The sequence below is a fragment of the Heteronotia binoei genome, chromosome 10 (assembly GCF_032191835.1).
Source record: "Heteronotia binoei isolate CCM8104 ecotype False Entrance Well chromosome 10, APGP_CSIRO_Hbin_v1, whole genome shotgun sequence".
Classification (NCBI taxonomy): Eukaryota; Metazoa; Chordata; class Lepidosauria; order Squamata; family Gekkonidae; genus Heteronotia; species Heteronotia binoei.
The window spans coordinates 14,953,219-14,974,849 of NC_083232.1; the positions used below are offsets into that span (position 1 = coordinate 14,953,219).

The window sequence follows — 21,631 nt, forward strand, 5'->3', positions numbered from 1 at the left end:
GTTACATTAACGAGCTCTATCTGCCCGGGTTTGATGTTAGAGTTTTCCTTCTCTTAGGCTGACGAGGTTGGTGGGCCCAGCCTGCCCATCCGGTTATACCGCCGGACAATTCGGTCGCACCATGACGTAGCAAAATCTGTGAAAACGGGGGGGACCAGCGAGAAGGTGTTGCTACGGATGCAGTAATGCAGGAGAGGCCATTGCAGTGACCATCTGCCAGGCAAATAATTACAATACTTGGGGAACAGCACTGTGTCTGCTTATCAGCGCCACTGCCAATTATTGGTCGCGTACATGGAACAAAGGTTAAGTGTAATTGCTTCTCCAACTTCTGTTGCTCCTGCAAGTATCTGGGGCTGATCGGGTTTAATTTATTTGGTGATGTAGTTCCAGCTAGTGTCGTCGCCGAAATTCCTAACTTTAAAAAGAAGAAAGTCCTGCTGAGTCACAGCCAACTCATGGCAACCCATTTTCCAGACAAGATGCAAGCAGATGCGGAGTGCCACTGCCTTCCTTGGCGTAGAAATCCCATGGAGGTGGATCAAGAAGGACAACCATGTTAGTCTGTCTGCAGCAGTAGAAAAGCAAGAGTCCAGAAGCATCTTAAAATCTAACACAATTTGTGTCATAAAAGCTCATCCTCTGCCACAATTTCTATTAGTCTTTAAGGTACTTCTGGAATCCTAGGGTTGCCAAGTCCAATTCAAGAAATATCAGGGGTCTTTGAAGGTGGAGCCAGGAGACTTTGGGGGTAGAGCCAGGAGCAAGGTTGTGACAAGCACAACTGAACTCCAAAGGGAGGTCTGGCTATCACATTTAAAGAGGTTGCACACCTTTTAAATGCCTTTCCTTCATTTGGAAATAATGACGGATAGGGGCACCTTCTTTGGGGGCTCATAGAATTGGACCCCCAGTCCAATCCTTTTGAAACTCGGAGGGTGTTTTGAGGAAAGGTATCAGATGCTATGCTGCAAATTTGTTGCCTCTAACTCAAAAAACAGAGCCCCAGATACCTACAGATCAATTCTCCATTATACTCTATGGCAGGGGTGGGGAACGTCAGGCCCAAGGGCCATTTATGGCCCTCAAGATCACTTAGTCTGGCTCTCGGGGATTGCTGCACCGAGCCCCCCCCCCCTCTTGTGGGCTGCTCGAGTATGTGGGTGCATTTTAAGGTCTGCTGGGAGCAGCTGAAGGGAGGGAGGGAGGGAGGGCTGGCAGGGGTGGGAGCCAGCTACCGCCAGTTCAATTTGCACGTGATTATCCCAGATGGTGTAGCCGAATATGCTAATGAGTGTGTGACCTAATATGCTAATATTAGGGGATGTGGTCTACTATGCCTGGACCTAGGTATTTGCTTAGGGCGGCAGGCCAGAGTGTGTGTGTGTGTGTTGAATTAGGCTCTTTCCACGTGACTTCAAATAGAAAAAACAATTATTTGCATAAATTTTGCCAGCCTGAATCGTTCGGCGGAGCGCTGTTTTTCAAACTGATAATTTTGTATGGCCCGCAAATGATGTTATAAATATCCAAATGGCCCTTGGCAGAAAAAAGGTTCCCCACCCCTGTTCTATGCGAATCAGTCTCCATAGGGAATAATGGAGTGCCCAGCGGACATTCCCCCCCTTCTTTCTGATGACCTTATAGTGGGGGGAGGGCCTCCAAACCGGGGGATCCCCTGCCCCCACCTGGAGATTGGTAACCCCATCTTGGACTCTTGCTCTTTTCTATACCAATTCCAGCTTTCCTTATTGGTCTCCCATCAAAGTACTGAACACGGCCAACCCTGCTTAACTCCAGCTGAGCTATTCAAGCTGCTAACTTTAAAAGACACATACAGAAAACTCCATATGGCTGGAAGCCAGAATATGTCAATGCTGCCAGAGCCTATTATCTCATAATATTTGGCTCCACCATCACAGTTCAGTTCTGGAAAAAAGAGGAATTATGCAAAAGAAGTGGCAACTTTCAGTGGCCACCGAATGACCCTGGAATTGCCACTCATAGGAGACCTCATAAAGCCCAAGTCTACCCTTGTGGGAAAGTCGTAAAAATCCTTTCTTTGGATTAAGATTTGGCAGAAGGGATTCGTGATGGAAAGAAGACAGGATTTTAACATGCAGAAAACAAATGAAACACACAATCAGAAGCCATGTTGGGTTAAAGCCCCACCTAGCCCCATTCACTCCCTAAAAACACTTGGCAAGCACCAGAAGTATGCTGAGAAACCTGTGGGAAGGTCATCTAGATAGGCTGGCTTTGTGGTCACAAGCAGTGTTCCCTCTAAGCTGAGTTAGTATGAGCTAGCTCACGGGGCGGGGGGGTTAGCCTACTGCTCACACATCTTTCTTAGCTCAGGAAAAATGGCCCCAGAGCAAACTAATTTATACAGTAGCTCACAACTTTAATGCTAGTAGCTCACAAATTTTTGCTCACAAGGCTCCATAGCTTAGAGCAGGAGTCCCCAACCCCCGGTCCATGGACCAGTACAGGGCCATGAGTTGTATAATTATTTCATTACACATTACAATGTAGTAATAATAATAACAATCATAAGATTACATTGGATTTATATCCTGCCCTGCACTCAAAATCTCAGAGCGGCTCACAATCTCCTTTATCTTCCTCCCTCCCACAACAGGCACCCTGTGAGGTGGGTGGGGCTGAGAGAGCTCTCTCCAGAAGCTGCCCTTTTAAGGACAGCTCTGCAAGAGCTATGGCTGACCCAAGGCCATTCCAGCAGCTGCAAGTGGAGGAGCGAGAAATCAAACCCGGTTATCCCAGATAAGAGTCTGCACACTTAACTACACCAAAATAAAGCGCACAACTGTATCATCCCGAAACCCTCACTCCCCTCCACCCCCAGTCTGCGGGAAAACTGTCTTCCACAAAACTGGTCCCTGGTGCCAAAAAGGTTGGGAACCGCTGGCTTAGAGGGAACATTGCTCACAACTATGCAGATTACTGTTTTAACAATTTATTAATAACATACGGTTACAGTAATTAATTGTCTTTCTATACTAACCCATATGATATTTCAACCCCCCCTCCCTCCAATATTTGACTTCCCCGAAGTTGTAAATTTAAATTCAATTATAAAGGTACCGCTAACCAATCAAAGTTCAATATTTTTCTTCTCTCATTACTACTAAAAAATTGTCCAATGATTTTATATTCCATTCTTTCTTTCTCCGTATATCTTTTAAATTTCTTCCACTCCTTTTTGAATATATCTAAATCATAGTCTTTTAAAAGTTTTAGTTGATTTGTCCATCTCACTCCACGATAAAACTTTCACAATCCAGTCCCATTTCTCTGGTATTTTTCCCTGTTTCCACAGCTGCGCAACAACTATGCAGATTACATCCAGTTCTCTTTCTTTTCCACCTAATACTGGATAAGTTGGCCTTGAAACTTGACCAATTTACCAATCAAAAGTTGAAGCCCTAAGTTATTTTTAACACATTTTTAAAAACTGATGTTGTTATTCCTATGAGTATCCAAGCTAGTAGCAAGTTTAACATGCAATTTATTCCCTGTGACAAAATGTGAGTTTCTAAGCATACACCCAGGGTTTATATGTGCCAAGAATACACAGACCTACCGAAAGGAAATAATATAAAACCTTCTACAGGTCAAACAGGCAAATGGTGTTGCCAACTACTACTACAAAAAAAAAAAAAGGTGAAAAGCTACAGAGAAACTTATCCTTCCGACCTTGGAGTGAAAACTCATTTTTACCAAGCCTTTTCCTAAAATTGGAGACCTACAGCAGGACAGCAATGCTTTGCCTGACAATCTTTCCCAAGAGAATTTTTTTTTTTGCATTTTAGTCACAATATGCAGTTATCTTCTCTGTAGAGAGTGACCTCGGGGGGGGGGGGGGGGTAGAGAAACAAATAAAGAAGAATCCTTTAAAAAGAGTCCCAGTTTTTCCAATAGCAGGAATAAAGAATGGAAAGAAACGTGTCAAGGTCTTAACGGAGTCAGTGCCCTGTAGTGGCTGGACAAAGCAATGTGGCCACAGTAAACAAAATTAGAAGAAAGCACTGAGCTTTTGTCACAGTGAGCTCTGCTTCGCAGACGCCAATTACCTGAGATTCCTGCAGGATACGGTCAATAGAAATCAAATTCCATCAAGATTCAGCTGCCAGCACACATTACCCAGCCCTTGCACAGGTATCCTTGCTTCAGAAGAAATATTATCAAATACGTTACAACGGCAACCACAGAAATTCTCTCTGTGTTGCAGTAACCCTTTCCTTCCAGAGATAGCTTTGGAATCACAGAGAAGTTTATTATTGTTGTTGTTGTTAATGTTATTTACTATTTGCCTTTCTCACTGGGGCTCATGGTGAATTACATCCCTCAAAGAGCATTGTGCTACTCCAGTGACAACCAGCTAGTGATCCCTGGTCTGAAAACCAGCTAGCTATCCTCAGCCAGGGACAGGGCCTTTTCAGTCTTGGCCCCAACCTAGCAGAACACTCTTACAAGTGAGACCTGGGCCTTGCGGGATATGAAACAATTCTGCACGGCCTGTAAGACAGATGTTCCACTAGGCACTTGGCCAGGGATAGCGATAGTCTGAAGAGAACCGACCTCTGTCCCTGTGGTTTTCATTCCCTCTCACTTTTCCCTTCCTGATTGTTATCATCTGTAATGTACTGGCTTTTATTAAGCACCAATATTTATTTTAATATTGTAAAGTTGAGTTTTTAGCTGTTTATTATGATGTAACCTGCCCAGAGCAAGGAAGGGCAGTTAAGAAATTGAATATATAAATAAATAAAACAGAGTGAGTCAACACAATTTCAACTGAATGGGACTTTGCCCTGACCTGGATAGCCTGATTTAATTAGATCTGATTTAATTAGGTCTCAGAAGCTAAGCAGGGTCGACTCTGGCAAGTACTTCAATGGGAGAGCTTCTTGAAATACCGGAAGTTGGCAGGGCAGGCTTGATTCAGCCACTCCACTCTGAATATCCTCCATGCTCCCAGTAGGGGTCAGTCACCACAGGTCACCATGACTTCCATGTGTGCGGGCGCGCACACACACACACGCACAATACAAAAGAAACCAGGATGGGACTTTCAATACCAATGAAATAAGATCTAAGCTGTAAAACAAACCAGAAATTGGAAAAACAGAACCAAAGCAAAACATAAGCATTAACAGGAGACAGCCAATGATGCAAAATTACATAGCAGGATCTAACTCAACAGCAAACTATACACAATAGAATAGACCGCAGTCCCTAATAGTTTTCAAAGTGAAACAAAGGCCTTCTCTTCCAGCATCCAACAACGATCAGAAATAATAATGATAATAAAGATTTCCAATTATAATGCAGAAAAATGAACTATCAGTAATCTTGGAACATTAGTCTGAAAAAAACCATTAATTGTAGGCTCGCCAATCCCCAGGACCCTGCAGGAAATCTCCTGGTTTGGCAGGCTCTTTCCCTCTCCCAGTCAGCTGGCCAACGGGGGGAAGCCCCACCCCAATAGCCTCTATGTTTCTTCAAACCTGGGAAGGCTTAAGACGACGCTGGGTACAGCTTGCTTCTAAAAAAGGTGTGGTGTGCCTTTAAACCTTAAAGCTAGGCTGAAGGGGGGTGGGGCAAGCCTGCAGAACAACGGAAGGGAAGGAGCACAGACCTGTTTGTTTTAGTCCCTTAAGAAGCCGCTTGCATGCTAAAATAGTACCCTCTGGTTTCCCTGTGTTATTCTGACAAACTGGGTTGAGTATAGAACAGTCAACAACTCCCGTGGTGAGCAAATTGCCCCAGTGAGACCACAAAGTGTGTGCTTCCAAACTGTGTTTATTTTGGCTGCTGTGTGTGTCTGTGTGCGTGAGAGGGAGAGAGAATGGAAGTGCAGCCAGCTGCTGAGAAAATGAGGAAATTAAGACTGTATTCAGGGGAAGTGCACTGCTGTATTTTTATTTATTTATTTTAGGGAATGAGAAAGTCTCCTGGCTCCACCCCCAAAGTCCTCAGGTATTTTCTGAGCTAGATTTGGCAACCCTAACTGATTGTATTCTAGAGTATACTTCTATCTCCAGGCAAATTCCACTTTATCTTGAGGTCCCACTAGGCTTGCCAGTGGCCAGGTTCCAGAGGGGCATCCCTTGGTTTTGCAGGCTCCTCCTTGCCACCAGCCAGCTGGTCAGTGGGAGAATGCCCCACTGCAACAGCCACCATGTGCCTTTAAACCTCCACAGGCTTTTTTCTCCATACTAAAAACATTAGGTAGAACAGTTTTTATTTTCTGAAACTAGGGGTTAAGACCTTCCCAAGGGGAAAGAAATTACCATAGTACATCATCAATAAAATGAATCTTAACAGGGATAAATGTAAAGTTCTGCATTTAGGAAGGAAAAATCCAATGCATGGCTATAGGATGGGGGAGACTTGTCTTAGTAGAAGTATGTGCGAAAAGGATCTAGGGGTCTTAGTGGATCATACGCTGAACATGAGTCAACAGTGTGATGCGGTGGCTAAAAAGGCAAATGCAATTTTGAGCTGTATCAACAGAAGTATAGTGTCCAGATCACGCTTTACTCTGCTCTTGTCTGAACTGTGCTTCAGTTTATTGGCTCTCATCCATCCTATTACTTTCTCACCTGGAGTATTGTGTTCAGTTTTGGGCACCACATTTTAAGAAGGACATAGACAAGCTGGAATGGGTCCAGAGGAGGGCGACCAAGATGGTGAGGGGTCTGGAGGCCAAGTCCTATGAGGAAAGGTTGAAAGAGCTGGGGATGTTTAGCCTGGAGAGGAGGCGGCTGAGAGGTGATAGATCACCATCTTCAAGTACTTGAAGGGTTTTCATGTAGAGAGGATGGTGTGGAATTGTTTTCTGTGGCCCCAGAAGGTAGGGCCAGAACCAACGGGTTGAAATTAAATCAAAATAGGTTCCGGCTCAACATTAGGAAGAACTTCCTGACCGTTAGAGCGATTCCTCAGTGGAGGTGGTGGGCTCTCCTTTTTTGGAGGTATTTAAACAGAGGCTAGATGGCCATCTGACAGCAATGTTGATTCTGTTAATTAGGCAGATCATGAGGAGGAGGTCAGGGAGGGGGGATGGGGGGAGGTGTTTGTGAGTTTCCTGCATTGTGCAGGGGGTTGGACTAGATGACCCTGGAGGTCCCTTCCAACTCTATGATTCTATGATCATCAAGGTCAAAGTGACACTATATTATAGCAAAAAGTAATAGAAACCTGATAGATCTCATAGCATTAGCTGTTACCAAAAAGCCCCCGAAAAACCCCAAAATCAGCCCTCAAGAATAAACTGTCTTCAGTGATGCTGGAGAAAGCTGAGTAACATTTGGATTTGAGGTAAAAAAACACCCCTCATCAAAAACACCAAAACCTCGTAGGAAAATGGGGCCCTGCCATTTTTAAAGCATAAGACACAATTGGGAATTCAAAAAACTGTATGTGGGCAGCCCCACAAGCAACACATGATACTAATCCAACCTGGATGTGCTCACCATGGCCAGATCACAGTTGCCAAAGAATGGTCACACCCAGCCTATCCGGCAAAGCTGACAAAAGGAACTATGTGCTACAGAGGAGTTCTGATCCTTCTGACAGAAGCACCCCCAAGCTACAAACTTTCTCGTTCAGGGACATGCACTCCTTGCTGACAGACTGATTCCTCAGTCCTCAAGAAGTTCCATCATTAATCAGCTGCACCTCAGTCTTGTCCAGGGCTTTTTTTTTTTTGGTAGAAAAAGCCCAGCAGGAACTCATTTGCATATTAGGCCACACCCCCTGATTCCAAGCCACCTGGAACTGGGTTCCTGCTCAAAAAAAGCCTTGGTCTTGTCTGAACTGTGCTTCAGTTTATTGGCTCTCATCCATCCTATTAGTTTCTCTAGCCACGTGCCATTTTCTCATAATATGCATTTTTCACAGCTATTCTCATTACGAGAATCTTGTTCAGATTTTCAAGATATTTGCTGGGGTGGGGGGATGCAAACTTACATTACTAAAAAAAAAAACCCTCAATGCAAGATGTCAAAATCTATTATAAAACAATTTCCTAAAGCTCCAAGGGGAGGGGCATACCCCCCAATTCTGAGGAACTTGCATTAGTCCCCAAATCAATATTCCTTCCTTCCCCAAGGCCCTGGAAATATACTGAAGAAACATGATGTTTCATATGTCTCAAAATGAAAAACCCTAGGATTTCATGGCAGCGCTCTGCAATACCAATCATCCATAGGAGTTGCACATTTTAAAAACTAGGCATATTGGTTAATTCAATGTATTTGGAATTAAAGACAAGCATAATTGAATACCTGTAATTAAACAACAGGGCCAAATATATTAATTAATATGTGTCCTTAACAAGCTAATTAGAAATTCATTAAATTCAGACTCTTTGTTATAAAAACCCCCTAATTCTAAAGGTATGCAGCAACAGAATATGCCATCCGGGGAAGTTACAGAACTTCCCATTTTCATATGGCTTGTTCAATCACCTTTAAAGCTTCCATGAAAGTGAGAAAATAGGGACAGATGTAGTGGATTTCACTGTTTTAATTGTTCAATTTTTAATTTATAATGTAAGTCATGTGAATTGTTTTGATTTTACTGGTTGTGAGCCGCCTTGACTGCTCCGGCAGGGAGGGCGGGATATAAATCCAATAAACCTAAAAAGCCTAAACCTGGTGAATCAGGGAAACCTCTGGTTAACCCCAGAGGAAGAATAAGTGATCTGATCCTGGATTAGTGGGAAACACCAATCCAGAAAGCCAGTTTTAACAAGGAAACTGTTTTTAAAGGAAAATTGTTCTCATCGGTTTGCCTTCACGTGGTTGGGGAACCTCTGCAAATTTGGGTTCGACTTGCATATTAGAAGCCAGATATGACAACAGCAGTGTTCCCTCTAAGCTGAGTTAGCGTGAGCCAGCTCACAGATTTTTAGTCTCCGGCTCACACATTTTTGTCTTAGCTCAGGAAGGATGACCCTGGAGCACACTAATTAATGCAGTAGCTCACAACTTTAATGCCAGTAGCTTGCAAAGTAGAATTTTTGCTCATTTTGGAGGGAACATTGGACAGCAGTAGGGTATAATCAGGCAAGAATATATTTACCAAGTAAAATGAGCATGATACATCACCTGATAGTGCCTTTCCATGCCAAAATGGAAATATGAGAATCAGCCTTCAGATTTTATAGCAGAAGTCTCTTTAACAGTGACCTGTCTCTCCTCCGAACTACATCGTCAATGGTGGTGGACACTGCCATCAAGTTACAGCCGACTTATCGTGACCCCATAAGGTTTTCAAAGCAAAAGATGAACAGAGGTGATTTGCCATCTCTCACCTTTGGATAGCAAACCTGGATTTTGTTGGTGGTCTCCCATCCAGACACTAGCCAGGCCTGAACTGGCTTACCTTCTACGATCTGACAGAACCAGGCTAGCCTGGGCCATCCAGATGCTTACAAAGGACAGACCCAGGCCTCAGATTCAGCAGGAGCTCACAGGAGCACAGCTCCTGAACCTTTCTGAGGGTTCCCCCTCTTCCTCACCTACCTTCTCCATTGAATAGTAGGTGCAGCTGCATAACAATCCCTGGATTAGGAGAGCGGGCAGCCAACCAGGCAGCCCTCATTTACCCCTGGAAAAGCCTATGCCACCCTTTCTCCACTTCTTATGTGATTTTGGGCAGCAAGTGGCTTGCTGGCCTTTTGATTGGGGGGGTGGCCCAGTAGAGCCCCAGGCGAGTGAGGCCTGCTTGGGTCGGCTGGATCTCAAGCCAGCCCAAGCAGGCCTCGCTCGCCCAGGGCTCTCCCTTCTTGCATCAGGTTTCTTTTGACTGGGGTGGTGGTGGCATATGCTAATGAGTTATGGTAATGCTCCACCACCTATTTTTCTACAAAACAACCCCTGAATGGACCATATACTAAAAGTGACCCTGTTATCTTTATTAAACACTTTATTTTTAGGTCTTGATCCAACCATACTTGCAATTGTTGTTGATTAGATTAAACATGAGTACGTAGAGAAGACAAGAGTCACTGGAAAAGACCATAATGCTAGGAAAAGCTGAAGGCGGCAGGAAAAGTGGAAGATCAAAGATTATATGGATTGACTAAAGCAAGGAAGCCACGGCCCTCAGTTTGCAAGACCTGAGCAAGGCTGTTAATGATAGGCAGTGTTCCCCCTAAGCTGAGTTAGTGTGAACTGGCTCACAGATTTTTAGCCTCCAGCTCACACATTTTTGTCTTAGCTCAGGAAGGACGAACCCAGAGCACACTAATTTATGCAGTCGCTCACAACTTTAATACCAGCAGCTCACAGCTATAACACCAGTTGCTCACAAAGCAGAATTTTTGCTCACAAGACAATGCAGCTTAGCGGGAACATTGATGATAGGATGTATTGGAGGCCACCAATTCATAGGGTCACCGTAAGTCATAAGCAACTGGATGGTACTTAACACACACTGTTAAAAATGTCATTGGTTGTCCCTGTAAACGTTCCAGCAATTTTAAAAAGGGGATTTTTCACTGAAGATTAAAGCAAATACAAGAAACTTCAACTTTGTGGCAACTGCTGCTGATAAAGTTCTAAATTATGCATTGAGTCTTGTGTTCAATTTGAGTGTTGTGTAGGAGGAAACATGACTGCAAAATGATACATTTAGAAACAAAAATCTGCTCGCGTACAAAAGTCACTGAATTGATGTTCTCTGGAGAACAGAAATGCACAAAACACAACACCCTCATTTTGATTTGCCCTGGACTAAGGTGGAGTATTTGCTTTTTCGTCTCCAGTGACACAGAACAGATTCTTCCTGCTGGCATTTTATTGTACATTTCCAGACATATATTTATATTCTGCAAATGTTATTTCTTAAACATTTATGTTTACACCATGCACCCTTATCAATCTGTCTTTTCAACAAAGACAGCAGACAAACTAAGAGCATGTGACTTGGGATACAGTAAATTTGACTAACAAATCAAATTTATATCCACATATATGAAGCTTTACAGTAACATCCTTCACTTTAACACAAGAAACAAAAGGAGCGATACTATGATTAACTGCATTCTGGGGTTCGCAACTTTGTTAAGCCCGTGGGTGCTTGTGGAATTTTGGGAAAGGCTCTCTCTGTGCATGTAATCCCATGTTTTCATTCAACAGTTGCAAATAATATTAGAGCAAGGGTGGCCAAACTGTAGCTCGGGAGCCACATGTGGCTCTTTCACACATATTGTGTGGCTTTTGAAGCCCCCACTGCTCTGTCGGTCAGCTTGGAGAAGGCATTTGTCTCTTTAAATCGCTTCTCCAAGCCAAGCCAGTTGGCAGTTTGGAGGATGCATTTAAAGTTAAAATTGCTTTCTTTCCACCTCTCCCATCCTCCCCCCTTCCTTTCTTCCTTCCTGTCTTGCGGCTCTCAAACATCTGACATTTATTCTATGCGGCTCTTACACTGGGCAAGTTTGGCCACCCCTGTATTAGAGCAACATGAAAAGAAATTTTCACCCTGACCTGGATAGCTCAGGCAAGCCCAATCTTGTTAAATCTGGAAAGCTAAGCAGGACCAACTCTGGCAAGTACTTGGATGGGAGACCTTCTTTGGAATACCAGAGCCGGGGGCAAGGGCAGGCTTTATTCAACCACCTCTCTGAATAACCTCCAGGCCCCCAGTAGGGGTCAGTTACCAGAAGTCACCATGAGTTCCAGGTGTAGACACACACATACACAAATACAAAAGTACAAAAAAGAGAGAGAGAGAGAAATTTTCAATGGCAATTAATAGTTTATACCTCAAAAATCTTTTTGGTCTCAAAGGCATTACTGTACTCAAATGCAACCATTTCAATATATTAATTCTAATTTACAGAGTTTAAGTACTTGCCTGATAAGTGACTCTTCTCTTCCCATTGTCATCGATCTGAGGTAACGTTAAAGGTCCCGAAACAATCCACACATCTTCAAATCTCTCAGTAAGTTCACGGCAATACATTTCCATTCTGTAAGTATGCCAAACAGACAATATAAATAAAAGGACTGGGGTGGCGGGGAGTGTAACAATCCCAGGAACAAGGACATGTAGGCATTTACATGTAGGAATTCTAGCCATTTGCTGAAATGTGCTGAAAATGTTTTTTTAAAAATTAACAAAATTAGCACATTTAAGAGAGCTCTGGGATAGAGCAGAGAAGTGCTACCAGGGTGAGGTTTGTGGCTCAGCAGCTGGGGAAGTTGCTGAAAACTTCTGAGTTTGTGTGAAGGGCTGAAGGTGAAGGTGATTGTTGCTGATTGATTAGGAGTGGCTGTGTTCCCCACCCTCTTTGCATTATTAAGCTGCGCCTTGCCAGAGGCAAAAGCCTTTGGCACAAACCGAAGGGTGAGAGCTAAAGGGCTCTTAGCTTGGGGGCTATGTAAGGACCAGGAACCCAGATTCCTTGTGTTCCCAATAAGGTAAGTAGACTCTCCAGACAGGGAGCCACATAAACAAACAGGGTTTAAAAGGGGACTGTATATTTTTAAAAAAGCTATCATGAAGGTAGAATGCCAGCAGGGGGGTGGGGGCTTTCCAGTGTTTTGCACTGAGTGTCACATGTATGACTATCTGCCCATAAAACAGGAGTCTTGGGTGTGTCCTCGATGCAAGGAGCTCCTGGTCCTCAGGGAACGAGTTCGTACCCTTGAGGCCAAAGTGACTGACCTGGAGAAGCAGAGATGGTCAGTTAGGCACTCGGAGAAGACTCTCGGGGACATGTTAGATGAACCCCGCTCTGATCGTGGCAGCCCCGTTGCTACCAGGGAGCGTGAGGGTCAAGAGGGAACAGCGCACCGGGCTGAGGATAAGGGGAATGCGCCCTCAGAAGGGACCTTTTCTTTAGTTGGTGAGCGGGACTCCTTTCACGCCAAGGAACCATCCCTGAACAGGGAGAGAGGGGGGTCTTGGTAGTTGGTGATTCGATCCTTAGGCAAGTAGACAGCTGGGTGGCAAAACCGCGTACTGACCGTATGGTGATTTGCCTGCCTGGTGCGAAGGTAGCGGACATTACGCGTGTAGTAGATAGGCTGATAGACAGTGCTGGGGAGGAGCTAGTGGTCATGGTGCATGTTGGCACCAACGATGTGGGGAAATGCAGTCAACTGGACAGTACTTGGATGGGAGACCCCCTTGAAATACCAAGTCACGAGGACAAGGGCAGACTTTATCCAGCCACTTCTCTGACTATCCTCCAGGCCCCCTGGAGGATATTCACCAGAAGTCACCATGACTTCCAGATGCATGCGCATACACAAACACACACACAAAATACAACTCCCTCCAATAAAAGGAAGCAACTTATCTCACACAGTGGCCAACCAGTTCCTCTGAAGGGTACAGAGGCCGAGGTCTTCCCTTGATGTCGCATCCCGGCACTGGTATTCAGAGGTTTACTGCCTGTGTGTGTGGAGGTTCTCTTTAACCATCATGGCTAGTAGGCACTGAAAGCCCTGCCCTCTATAAACCCAAGCCACTTTCAAAGCAGCCCATGCCTGTACATCAAATCAAGTTTTGAACAAGCATTTTGTTAGCACCAGGAAAGTCCAAATATATTATTTGTTAACAGTCATGGAGCAATTTATTTAAAACGACACTTTCCTTTCTATGTCCGCTGCTTCCCTCAAATGCTTCATGCTCGTATTAATGTTTTGGTTTGCAATTCAGTGGAGTTTTCAGTGGAGATTCATTATCTAGATTTTGCTGAATCACTGGATTTGAAGAGATAAGTGCTTTCTCTGAACCCTGGTGATTTCTGGGAAACACATGTCATGTTTGCACCAGGCCAAACACGTGGAAGTAAGGATACTTGTAAGGACGAGTGGGAGCAGGGGATTATTCAAGGACTCGCCCACCGCTGCCGCAGCCGAATTAACAGAAGCCTTTATCGTACTGCGCACTCTGCTTGAAGCAAACTAATTTTATTCCTGTGGCAGCGTGTGTCTAATTAATTGAATTTTATTCCATTTCACTGGATTTACGCTTCAAATGGTTATCCACCCCCAGCCATCAGGATGGGATAAATTATAAATATAAATAAACATATATGTGAACACTGCACTGACGTCCGCACAGACTGGCTTACTGTTCATGCAGCTTAAATCACCTGAACAGCAACTACTTTGTGCCCATTCTCTCCTTCCCCCTTTCTTATTTGCCTGTTTTATTTCTTCTCCTTCGGTCTGTGCTTTTCAGCTCTCACACTAAGCATGTTAAGCCAATGATGCCGCCCCCCCCCCCAGCCTGTTTCTGGGTGCAGTTTGAGAATTTCAGAGGGTAGCTTTGCTGGTCTGCAGTAGAACAGGTAGGTTAGTCCAATAGCACCTTAGAGACCAACAGGATTTTTGGGGTATGAGCTTTTGAGAGTCAAATACAAGTTGAGATATGAGCTTTTGAGAGTCAAATACAAGTTGTCAGATACAACTTGGAATGAAGATCTCTGAGTCTTTATATCCCAGTCTCCCCCCTTCTGACTCAGTGCTAAAGTGTTCTACGTTAGGGGTTTTTCAAACTGGCTGGGGAGTCACAAGTGGCTCTTTTACACATACGGCTCTCAACCCCCAACCCTGTCAGCTGGCTTGGAGAAGAAGGCAATTTTATCTTTAAATCACTTCTTCAAGCCAAGCCAGCTGACAGCTTGAAGAATGCATTTAAAATTAAAAGTTGCTTTCTTTCTACCTCTTCTTTCCTCCCCCAACTATTTCCTCCCTTCCTTTCTCCCTCCCTCCCTCAAACACCTGATGTTCACATCTTGTGGCTCTCAAACATCTGATGTTTATTCTATGTGGCTCTTACGTTAAGCAAATCTGGCCACGCCTGCTCTAAGTAATAGAAAGGAATAAGCGATCTCTCGTGTCCAATATACAGGACAGATGGACTCACGTTCTACCTGCATCTGAAGAAGTGAGCAGTGACTCAAGAAAACTCATTCCTTGCCACAAATTTTGTTAGTCTTTAAGGTGCTCTTGGACTTTTGCTTTTTTCTACCACTACAGACAAACATGGCTACCTATCTTCATCTGGTCTAAGTACGGTAAGTAAATGTGAAAATGCAGCATTGATAGTGAGCTGATTTTTGTACTTCGTGGATCTAGCAACCACATACCTGTTCCAGAATCCAGCATTATTCTCATAGTTCTGAGGTACGATGTTGGAGAGATAAAACGTTTCTGCCATGGCTTTCTGCAGATCAAAAAGAATTGTAACTCAATTTTGGATGGGCACCTAGGACAGCTTAAATGTTCGTTAGCAAGCAGAATTAAACATCCAAATATTAACGTATCTCTGCTTTGTTTTTAAAAAAGTTTTCTTCTAGAATGTATTTTATCTTTCTGTGCAAAAAAAGTATTAAGAGTTCTAAGAAAGACATGTGCATAATATTAGTTCATGTCTTTTGCTTCCCAAACCTCTGATGTTTATTCTATGTGTTTATCCTTATGTTAAGGAGGGACGGTGGGAGGGATGGTGGCTCAGTGGTAGAGCATCTGCTTGGGAAGCAGAAGGTCCCAGGTTCAATCCCTGGCATCTCCAAAAAAAGGTCCAGGCAAATAGGTGTGAAAAACCTCAGCTTGAGACCCTGGAGAGCCGCTGCCCGTCTGAGAAGACAATACTGACTTTGATGGACCAAGGGTCTGATTCAGTATAAGGCAGCTTCATATGTTCATATGTAAGCAAGTTTGGCTACCCCTGGGCTACCCAGTTGTTTGAGCGGCCCATTAATTAGGGTGATTTGATGAGGAAGAAAGGAATGAGGTGTTGAATTCAAAAAAGGGAGATCTTCTTGCCTGTGGGCTCCACAAGAAAGAAATACCTCTTTGTTTTAGATGGGAGGAAAACTAGAATAACAGACACCTTAAAGACACTTCCCAAAATAGCAAGTCAGACTAGTGCTCTGCTACCATGATCTACTTTGTTTGGCTCTACAACAAAGGTTTCTAGTGTACACTTCCAAGCCACACTCTGGCTTACTCCTAAAACCAGCCATGGCTGGTACTTGCGCACTCTGGGAATTGGGAGTGAAGGATGGTAAGGGATGTCTTCTACCCTGTGTGCCCTTTGCAGGGGCACATGGGGGCCTTAAACACCCACCTCACCTAAGCCAAAAGTCACTTTCCCTGGGAAGGGCACAGCCCAAATTGGGGAGAGGGGGGAAGTCAATGGCACATTGGGAAATTCCTTGGTGGCTGTGGTGGACCGGTCCTGCATCTGCTAGCTGGTTCCGCCCCCGCCCAGGCCTTCCCGGTATGCTGACCTGAAAGGGCCGTTCCACTTTGCTGCCTCAGAGTATTCATTGCCACCACTGTCCCTGTTTGGGCTCTGGTTAGGCAGAACAGCCTCCTAACCTCCCTCTGAACTCGCTAAGAACCCTTCTTGGGACTTCCTAGGGATCTTTTGGGCTCCGCTGGAGAGTTGGCAACCAGCTGCTGTGCCACTTCTCTCCACCACAGGATTCCCCAACCCACTCATAGCGTTCCAAAGCAGTTGGGGGAACTATGTGGTACAGAGGGACTACACTTTAAACAAACAACATTTATTTAAAGTTTACAACTATTTACAGGCATTCTTTAAAAAGGGTGAACAAAAGAAACAAATCATAGGGGGAAAACGCTCCTTCTCTCCCTATTACAATACTTGCCCTAACTAGACGACATGTAGGGCAGGCACCTGACTTGGACTGCTGCAAGCCTGACCATACTTTCCTCAGACTGTTTCCATCCTAACAGATTGCCTGCAAACTTTAACTGTCCACTACTCCAAGACTGAACTAAACTGACTGCCAGCTTCCCCTGACAACTTTAACTGACTGTTTTCCCACCCAAAATCTCCAATATAAAATCCATTTCCCGTCCAGGAACTGGTTTACCTCTCGTGCAGCATTCTGGGAGGCAGGCCTCAAGGACTTCCTGTCTCTCTAGGAGGCTCTCCCAAGAATTGCTGGTTCCAGACAGGAGAGGAGGAAGAAACTAGGCCGAAGCCTGACCCCAGTTTGACAGACTCCTCCAGCCAACTCCCAGACAAACACAGGCCCAAAATGGCATTTCTCCACAGTGGCTATAATGGCCAGTCCATTCCTGATCACCTTCCCCTCTTCTAATTGACACTTAAAACAACCCTGTGTGGTAGGGTGAGACTGAGAGAGCACAACTAGCCCACTCACCCAGCCTCAACAGATCCCTTTGGAGTTCCTCACAATCCTTTCAGGGTGGTGAGAACCAGAGAGGATTGTGAGGAACTCCAAAGGGATCTGTTGAGGCTGGGTGAGTGGGCGTCAACGTGGCAGATGAGGTTCAATGTGGCCAAGTGCAAAGTAATGCACATTGGGGCCAAGGATCCCAGCTACAAATACAAGTTGATGGGGTGTGAACTGGCAGAGACTGACCAAGAAAGAGATCTTGGGGTCATGGTAGATAACTCACTGAAAATGTCAAGATAGTGTGCATTTGCAATAAAAAAGGCCAATGCCATGCTGGGAATTATTAGGAAAGGAATTGAAAACAAATCAGCCAGTATCATAATGCCCCTGCATAAATCAATGGTGCGGTCTCATTTGGAGTACTGTGTGCAGTTCTGGTCGCCGCACCTCAAAAAGGATATTATAGCATTGGAGAAAGTCCAGAAAAGGGCAACTAGAATGATTAAAGGGCTGGAACACTTCCCCTATGAAGAAAGGTTGAAACGCTTGGGACTCTTTAGCTTGGAGAAACGTCGACTGCGGGGTGACATGGTAGAGGTTTACAAGATAATGCATGGGATGGAGAAAGTAGAGAAAGAAGTACTTTTCTCCCTTTCTCACAATACAAGAACTCGTGGGCATTCGATGAAATTGCTGAGCAGACAGGTTAAAACGGATAAAAGGAAGTACTTCTTCACCCAAAGGGTGATTAACATGTGGAATTCACTGCCACAGGAGGTGGTGGCGGCCACAAGCATAGCCACCTTCAAGAGGGGTTTAGATAAAAATATGGAGCAGAGGTCCACTAGTGGCTATTAGCCACAGTGTGTGTGTATATATAAATTTTTTTTTGCCACTGTGTGACACAGAGTGTTGGACTGTATGGGCCATTGGCCTGATCTAACATGGCTTCTCTTATGTTCTTATGTAAGGTCACTCAGTAGAATCATAGAGTTGGAAGGGATCCACAGGGTCATCCAGCCCAACCCCCTGCACAATGCAGGAAATTCACAAGCACCTCACCCCTACACACAAACACATACCCAGTGACCCCTGCTCCAAGCCCAGAAGATGGCGAAAGGTGGGGGGGACATTCCAGGATCTGGCCTGGAGACAAATTGCTGCCTGACACTAAACTGAACAACATTTCCCTGGGCATGTAAGAAGGCGCCATGGGAACTAAGCACTGATGCAATCCTTCCTGCCCTCCTTCTCTGACAGCAATGCAGATCCTGTGAATTTAGGAGGAGGTATTTGTAAATTTCCGGTATTGTGCAGGGAGTTGGACTAGATGACCCTGGGGATCCCTTCTAACTCTATGGTTCTATGTTCTCATGATGTGCCTAAGTTCACAGAATCAGAATTGCTGTCAGCCATCTAGCTTCTGATTAAAAACCTCCAAAGCCTCCACGGCAGAGTGGAGATTTGAACCTGGGTCTCATCCTAATCCAGCATCTTTAATCACCTCACCATGCTTGTTTCTGTCCAGATAGGGGTCTGATATCAAAGTTGAAAGATTTGCCTATGATCACAAAGCACTTTCACCACCCAGTAACAAACAGAATCCGTTTTTCATGTTCCCCAAGTCCATGTTTTAAATACCAGATCCTAGTTCTACAGAAAACATTATACTGTTGACTTTTTAAAAAAAATCTTCCCTTCAAAAACACAAAGAACCACACAGGAATTGAGAGTCCTACCGGAGAGTATTTGTTGTCTCCTGCTGGTGCCATATGGCCTCGTGACCAGCCACTCCCAATGTAGTCTTCATTCATGGCACTGAAGAGCGGAGGGATGCTAGGATCCGGTCTGAACTTACAATGTTTTCTGTCTGCATTGCCTGGGGAACAGGACAGCAAAGGGTTTATAAAGGGGTGTTTTAACAATAAACTGATAAGAACGTAAGAGAAGCCATGTTGGATCAGACCAATGGCCCATCCAGTCCAATGCTCTGTGTCACAAAGTGGCCAAAAAACCCAGGCGCCATCAGGAGGTCCATGAATGGGGCCAGGACACCAGAAGCCCTCCCACTGTGCCCCCTCCCCAGTACCAAGAATACAGAGCATCACTGGCCCCAGACAGAGAGTTCCAACAATATGCTGTGGCTGATAGCCACGGATGGACCTCTGCTCCATATGTGTATCCAATCTGCTCTTGAAGTTGTCTATGCTTGTAGACACCACCACCCCCTGTGACAATAATCACCCTCTGGGTGAAGAAGTGCTTCCTTTTATCCGTTCTCTGGAATGTTTCGAAGTATTCAAAATACCCAAGACCGAAGCAATCAATGCTCTCGATGCATTTCAGAATTCCACATCCGACCCATCTTGGGTTGCTTCCAACCAAGTGTTTTTGTGAAATTGTTCATTTCCTTAACTCCAAATGTTGACATTCAGAGCTGGGCCCAAGAGTTGTGTCAACTGTTGTGTTGATAAACTATGCCACCACAATGGTAAACCAAACCAGGAAGTGACCCCACAGTAATTCAAGTAGAATTAACTACCTGTACTTTGAAACATCATATATATTGCCCAGACAAAGCGGGGCACAGCAGGGGAACATTAATATGCAGTGCATCCTAAACATATCAACAGGATGAAGGATTTCGCTTTAGAGAGGCAAGGTGGGAAACACAACACAAGATATTAATAACAACTCTGCCCCAGAATTTCCATTGGGCAAAGTTCTTAGCTTGGACAGCTTTTACCGGGAACAGGAGGGCACAGGAAGGAAAATTTATGACTCAGGGCTAAACCGTGCATTACGCACAAACGTCTGCTAACTATAGTTGGCGCTAAAATTTTGCTTTAAAAGAACAGCTGATCAGAATGGCTACTGTGGGCAGAAATGTGGAATGCAAAGAAAGCACTGTGCCCCTCTCTTTTCTGCTTTCAGTTGCCCACTGCTGAAACAGTGTATCCATTTATTTTAAGTTTATCATGCTACTGTGACATGTGTTTGCGTGTAACATAGTGTCCCCCCTCCTAAGAGGACACAGTCAGACATGGCAGCATTACTGACCCTTCAGACATCCACATGCTTAGGAATTGCAAAAGGAAGGAAGATTAAGAAAAGATGGTGAGCAGAAAGCATGCAAAATGACCATTGCTGACTGAATGCTAGGACGTCAGTGACCACATGAATAATAAATAGCAGCAGTATGCGGACATCACTCAATCCGTCCAGAATGCCCAGTAACTTGCAATAGGATTTGGAGTGCAGTAACTCATCACTACAAAGATCCCTGAGTTAGGTCCATCTGACCCCTTAAACCAGGGGTGTTGAACTCATGTTATGTGGGCCAGATCTAACATAAATTAGACCATGTGTATCATAAAATGTAATGCCATAAAATGTAGCAGAGATGTAAGTTTTATAAAGCACACAAACACAATTAACTTTTTTTAAAAAAAAACTTAAAATAAAACATGCTTAAAACATTAGCACTCATTGGTCTTAAAAGGTGCTTTCTTTGTAGGGAAGAAGGGAACTGGGCAAAGGAAGCTCTGGTTCTTTCCTTCCTTCCCCAGGGGACCAGGAGAGGGAGGAGCCTCAGCCAACAGAAGGAAGAGAGGCTTGGCTCAGTAGCTCTGCTGTGTGATTGAAAGAGCCTGGCGAAGCAAGCTATCCCTCCCCCTCCTCCCCAAGGGAGGAGCCTCAGTCAATAGACTAAATAGAAGCTTTACTCTGTAGCTCCTGTGCGATTGAGCAAGCCTGGCAAAGCAAGCTATGATGCAGAAGGAAGTAAGAGAGCGGGAGAAGGAAGCAGATGACAGCCAGTTGCTCGGGGGCATGATAGCAGTCCTCCAGGGGCCTGATTCAACCTCTGGACTTCATGTTTGACACCCCTGGCTTAAACGCCTTAGGTGTTCACTGATCATTACAGAGCCTTGCCACAGATGACAATAAGACTTCTGAAAAAGACACAAGAAACTTGTTTATGATGCTTTTTCAGATATCCAAACCTTCTGTCTTGTCACAAATTGTAATAATTTCTTCTATTAACCAGGACAGCTGGGCTTTCTTCCTTTGCCACAGGTGGACACAGAGCCAAGATGCATCCCCTTTGCACCCTGTGTATGTGTGTGTGTAGGGGTTTTGCAGTGGAACCACAGTGGAGCTAAACATGTATCATTTTGTAGCAATCCACCTGCTCCAACCCAGGATGCTGATTCTGCATCTCAGCATAAGAGGCAGCATGAAGCCACCTTTTAACAAAACTTTTGTGGCAAAGTATTTTGGAGGCTTTTCCTGCCGGCCACGTCCTTTTAATAAAAGTGATAACACGGCCTATTAAACCTTTCTGGAAGCAAGACATTAGAATTTTCCTGCTTAAGAGTCAAACCAGACTTGACAGCATCCGTGAGCTGGACCTGCGGACACTATTACATCTACTTTGGGCCTAAACAATCACTGGAAGAC

General features: G+C 44.6%; 1 protein-coding gene across 2 annotated transcripts in view; it reads right to left on the bottom strand.

Annotated features, from left to right (window-relative positions):
• The window catches only part of EXOG (exo/endonuclease G), a 51,230-nt gene that overhangs the window by 20,118 nt on the left and 9,481 nt on the right, over nt 1-21,631 (bottom strand). For both annotated transcript variants that reach the window (XR_009555870.1, XM_060247997.1), the window contains exons 3-5: nt 18,910-19,049; nt 15,143-15,219; nt 11,893-12,007 (exon numbers count right to left, since the gene is read on the bottom strand). Coding sequence is in view for 1 of the 2 variants with exons in the window: in XM_060247997.1 (XP_060103980.1) it covers nt 11,893-12,007; nt 15,143-15,219; nt 18,910-19,049 (332 nt within the window). In the remaining variant the exon portion in view is untranslated. The remainder of the gene's footprint in view (nt 1-11,892; nt 12,008-15,142; nt 15,220-18,909; nt 19,050-21,631) is intronic.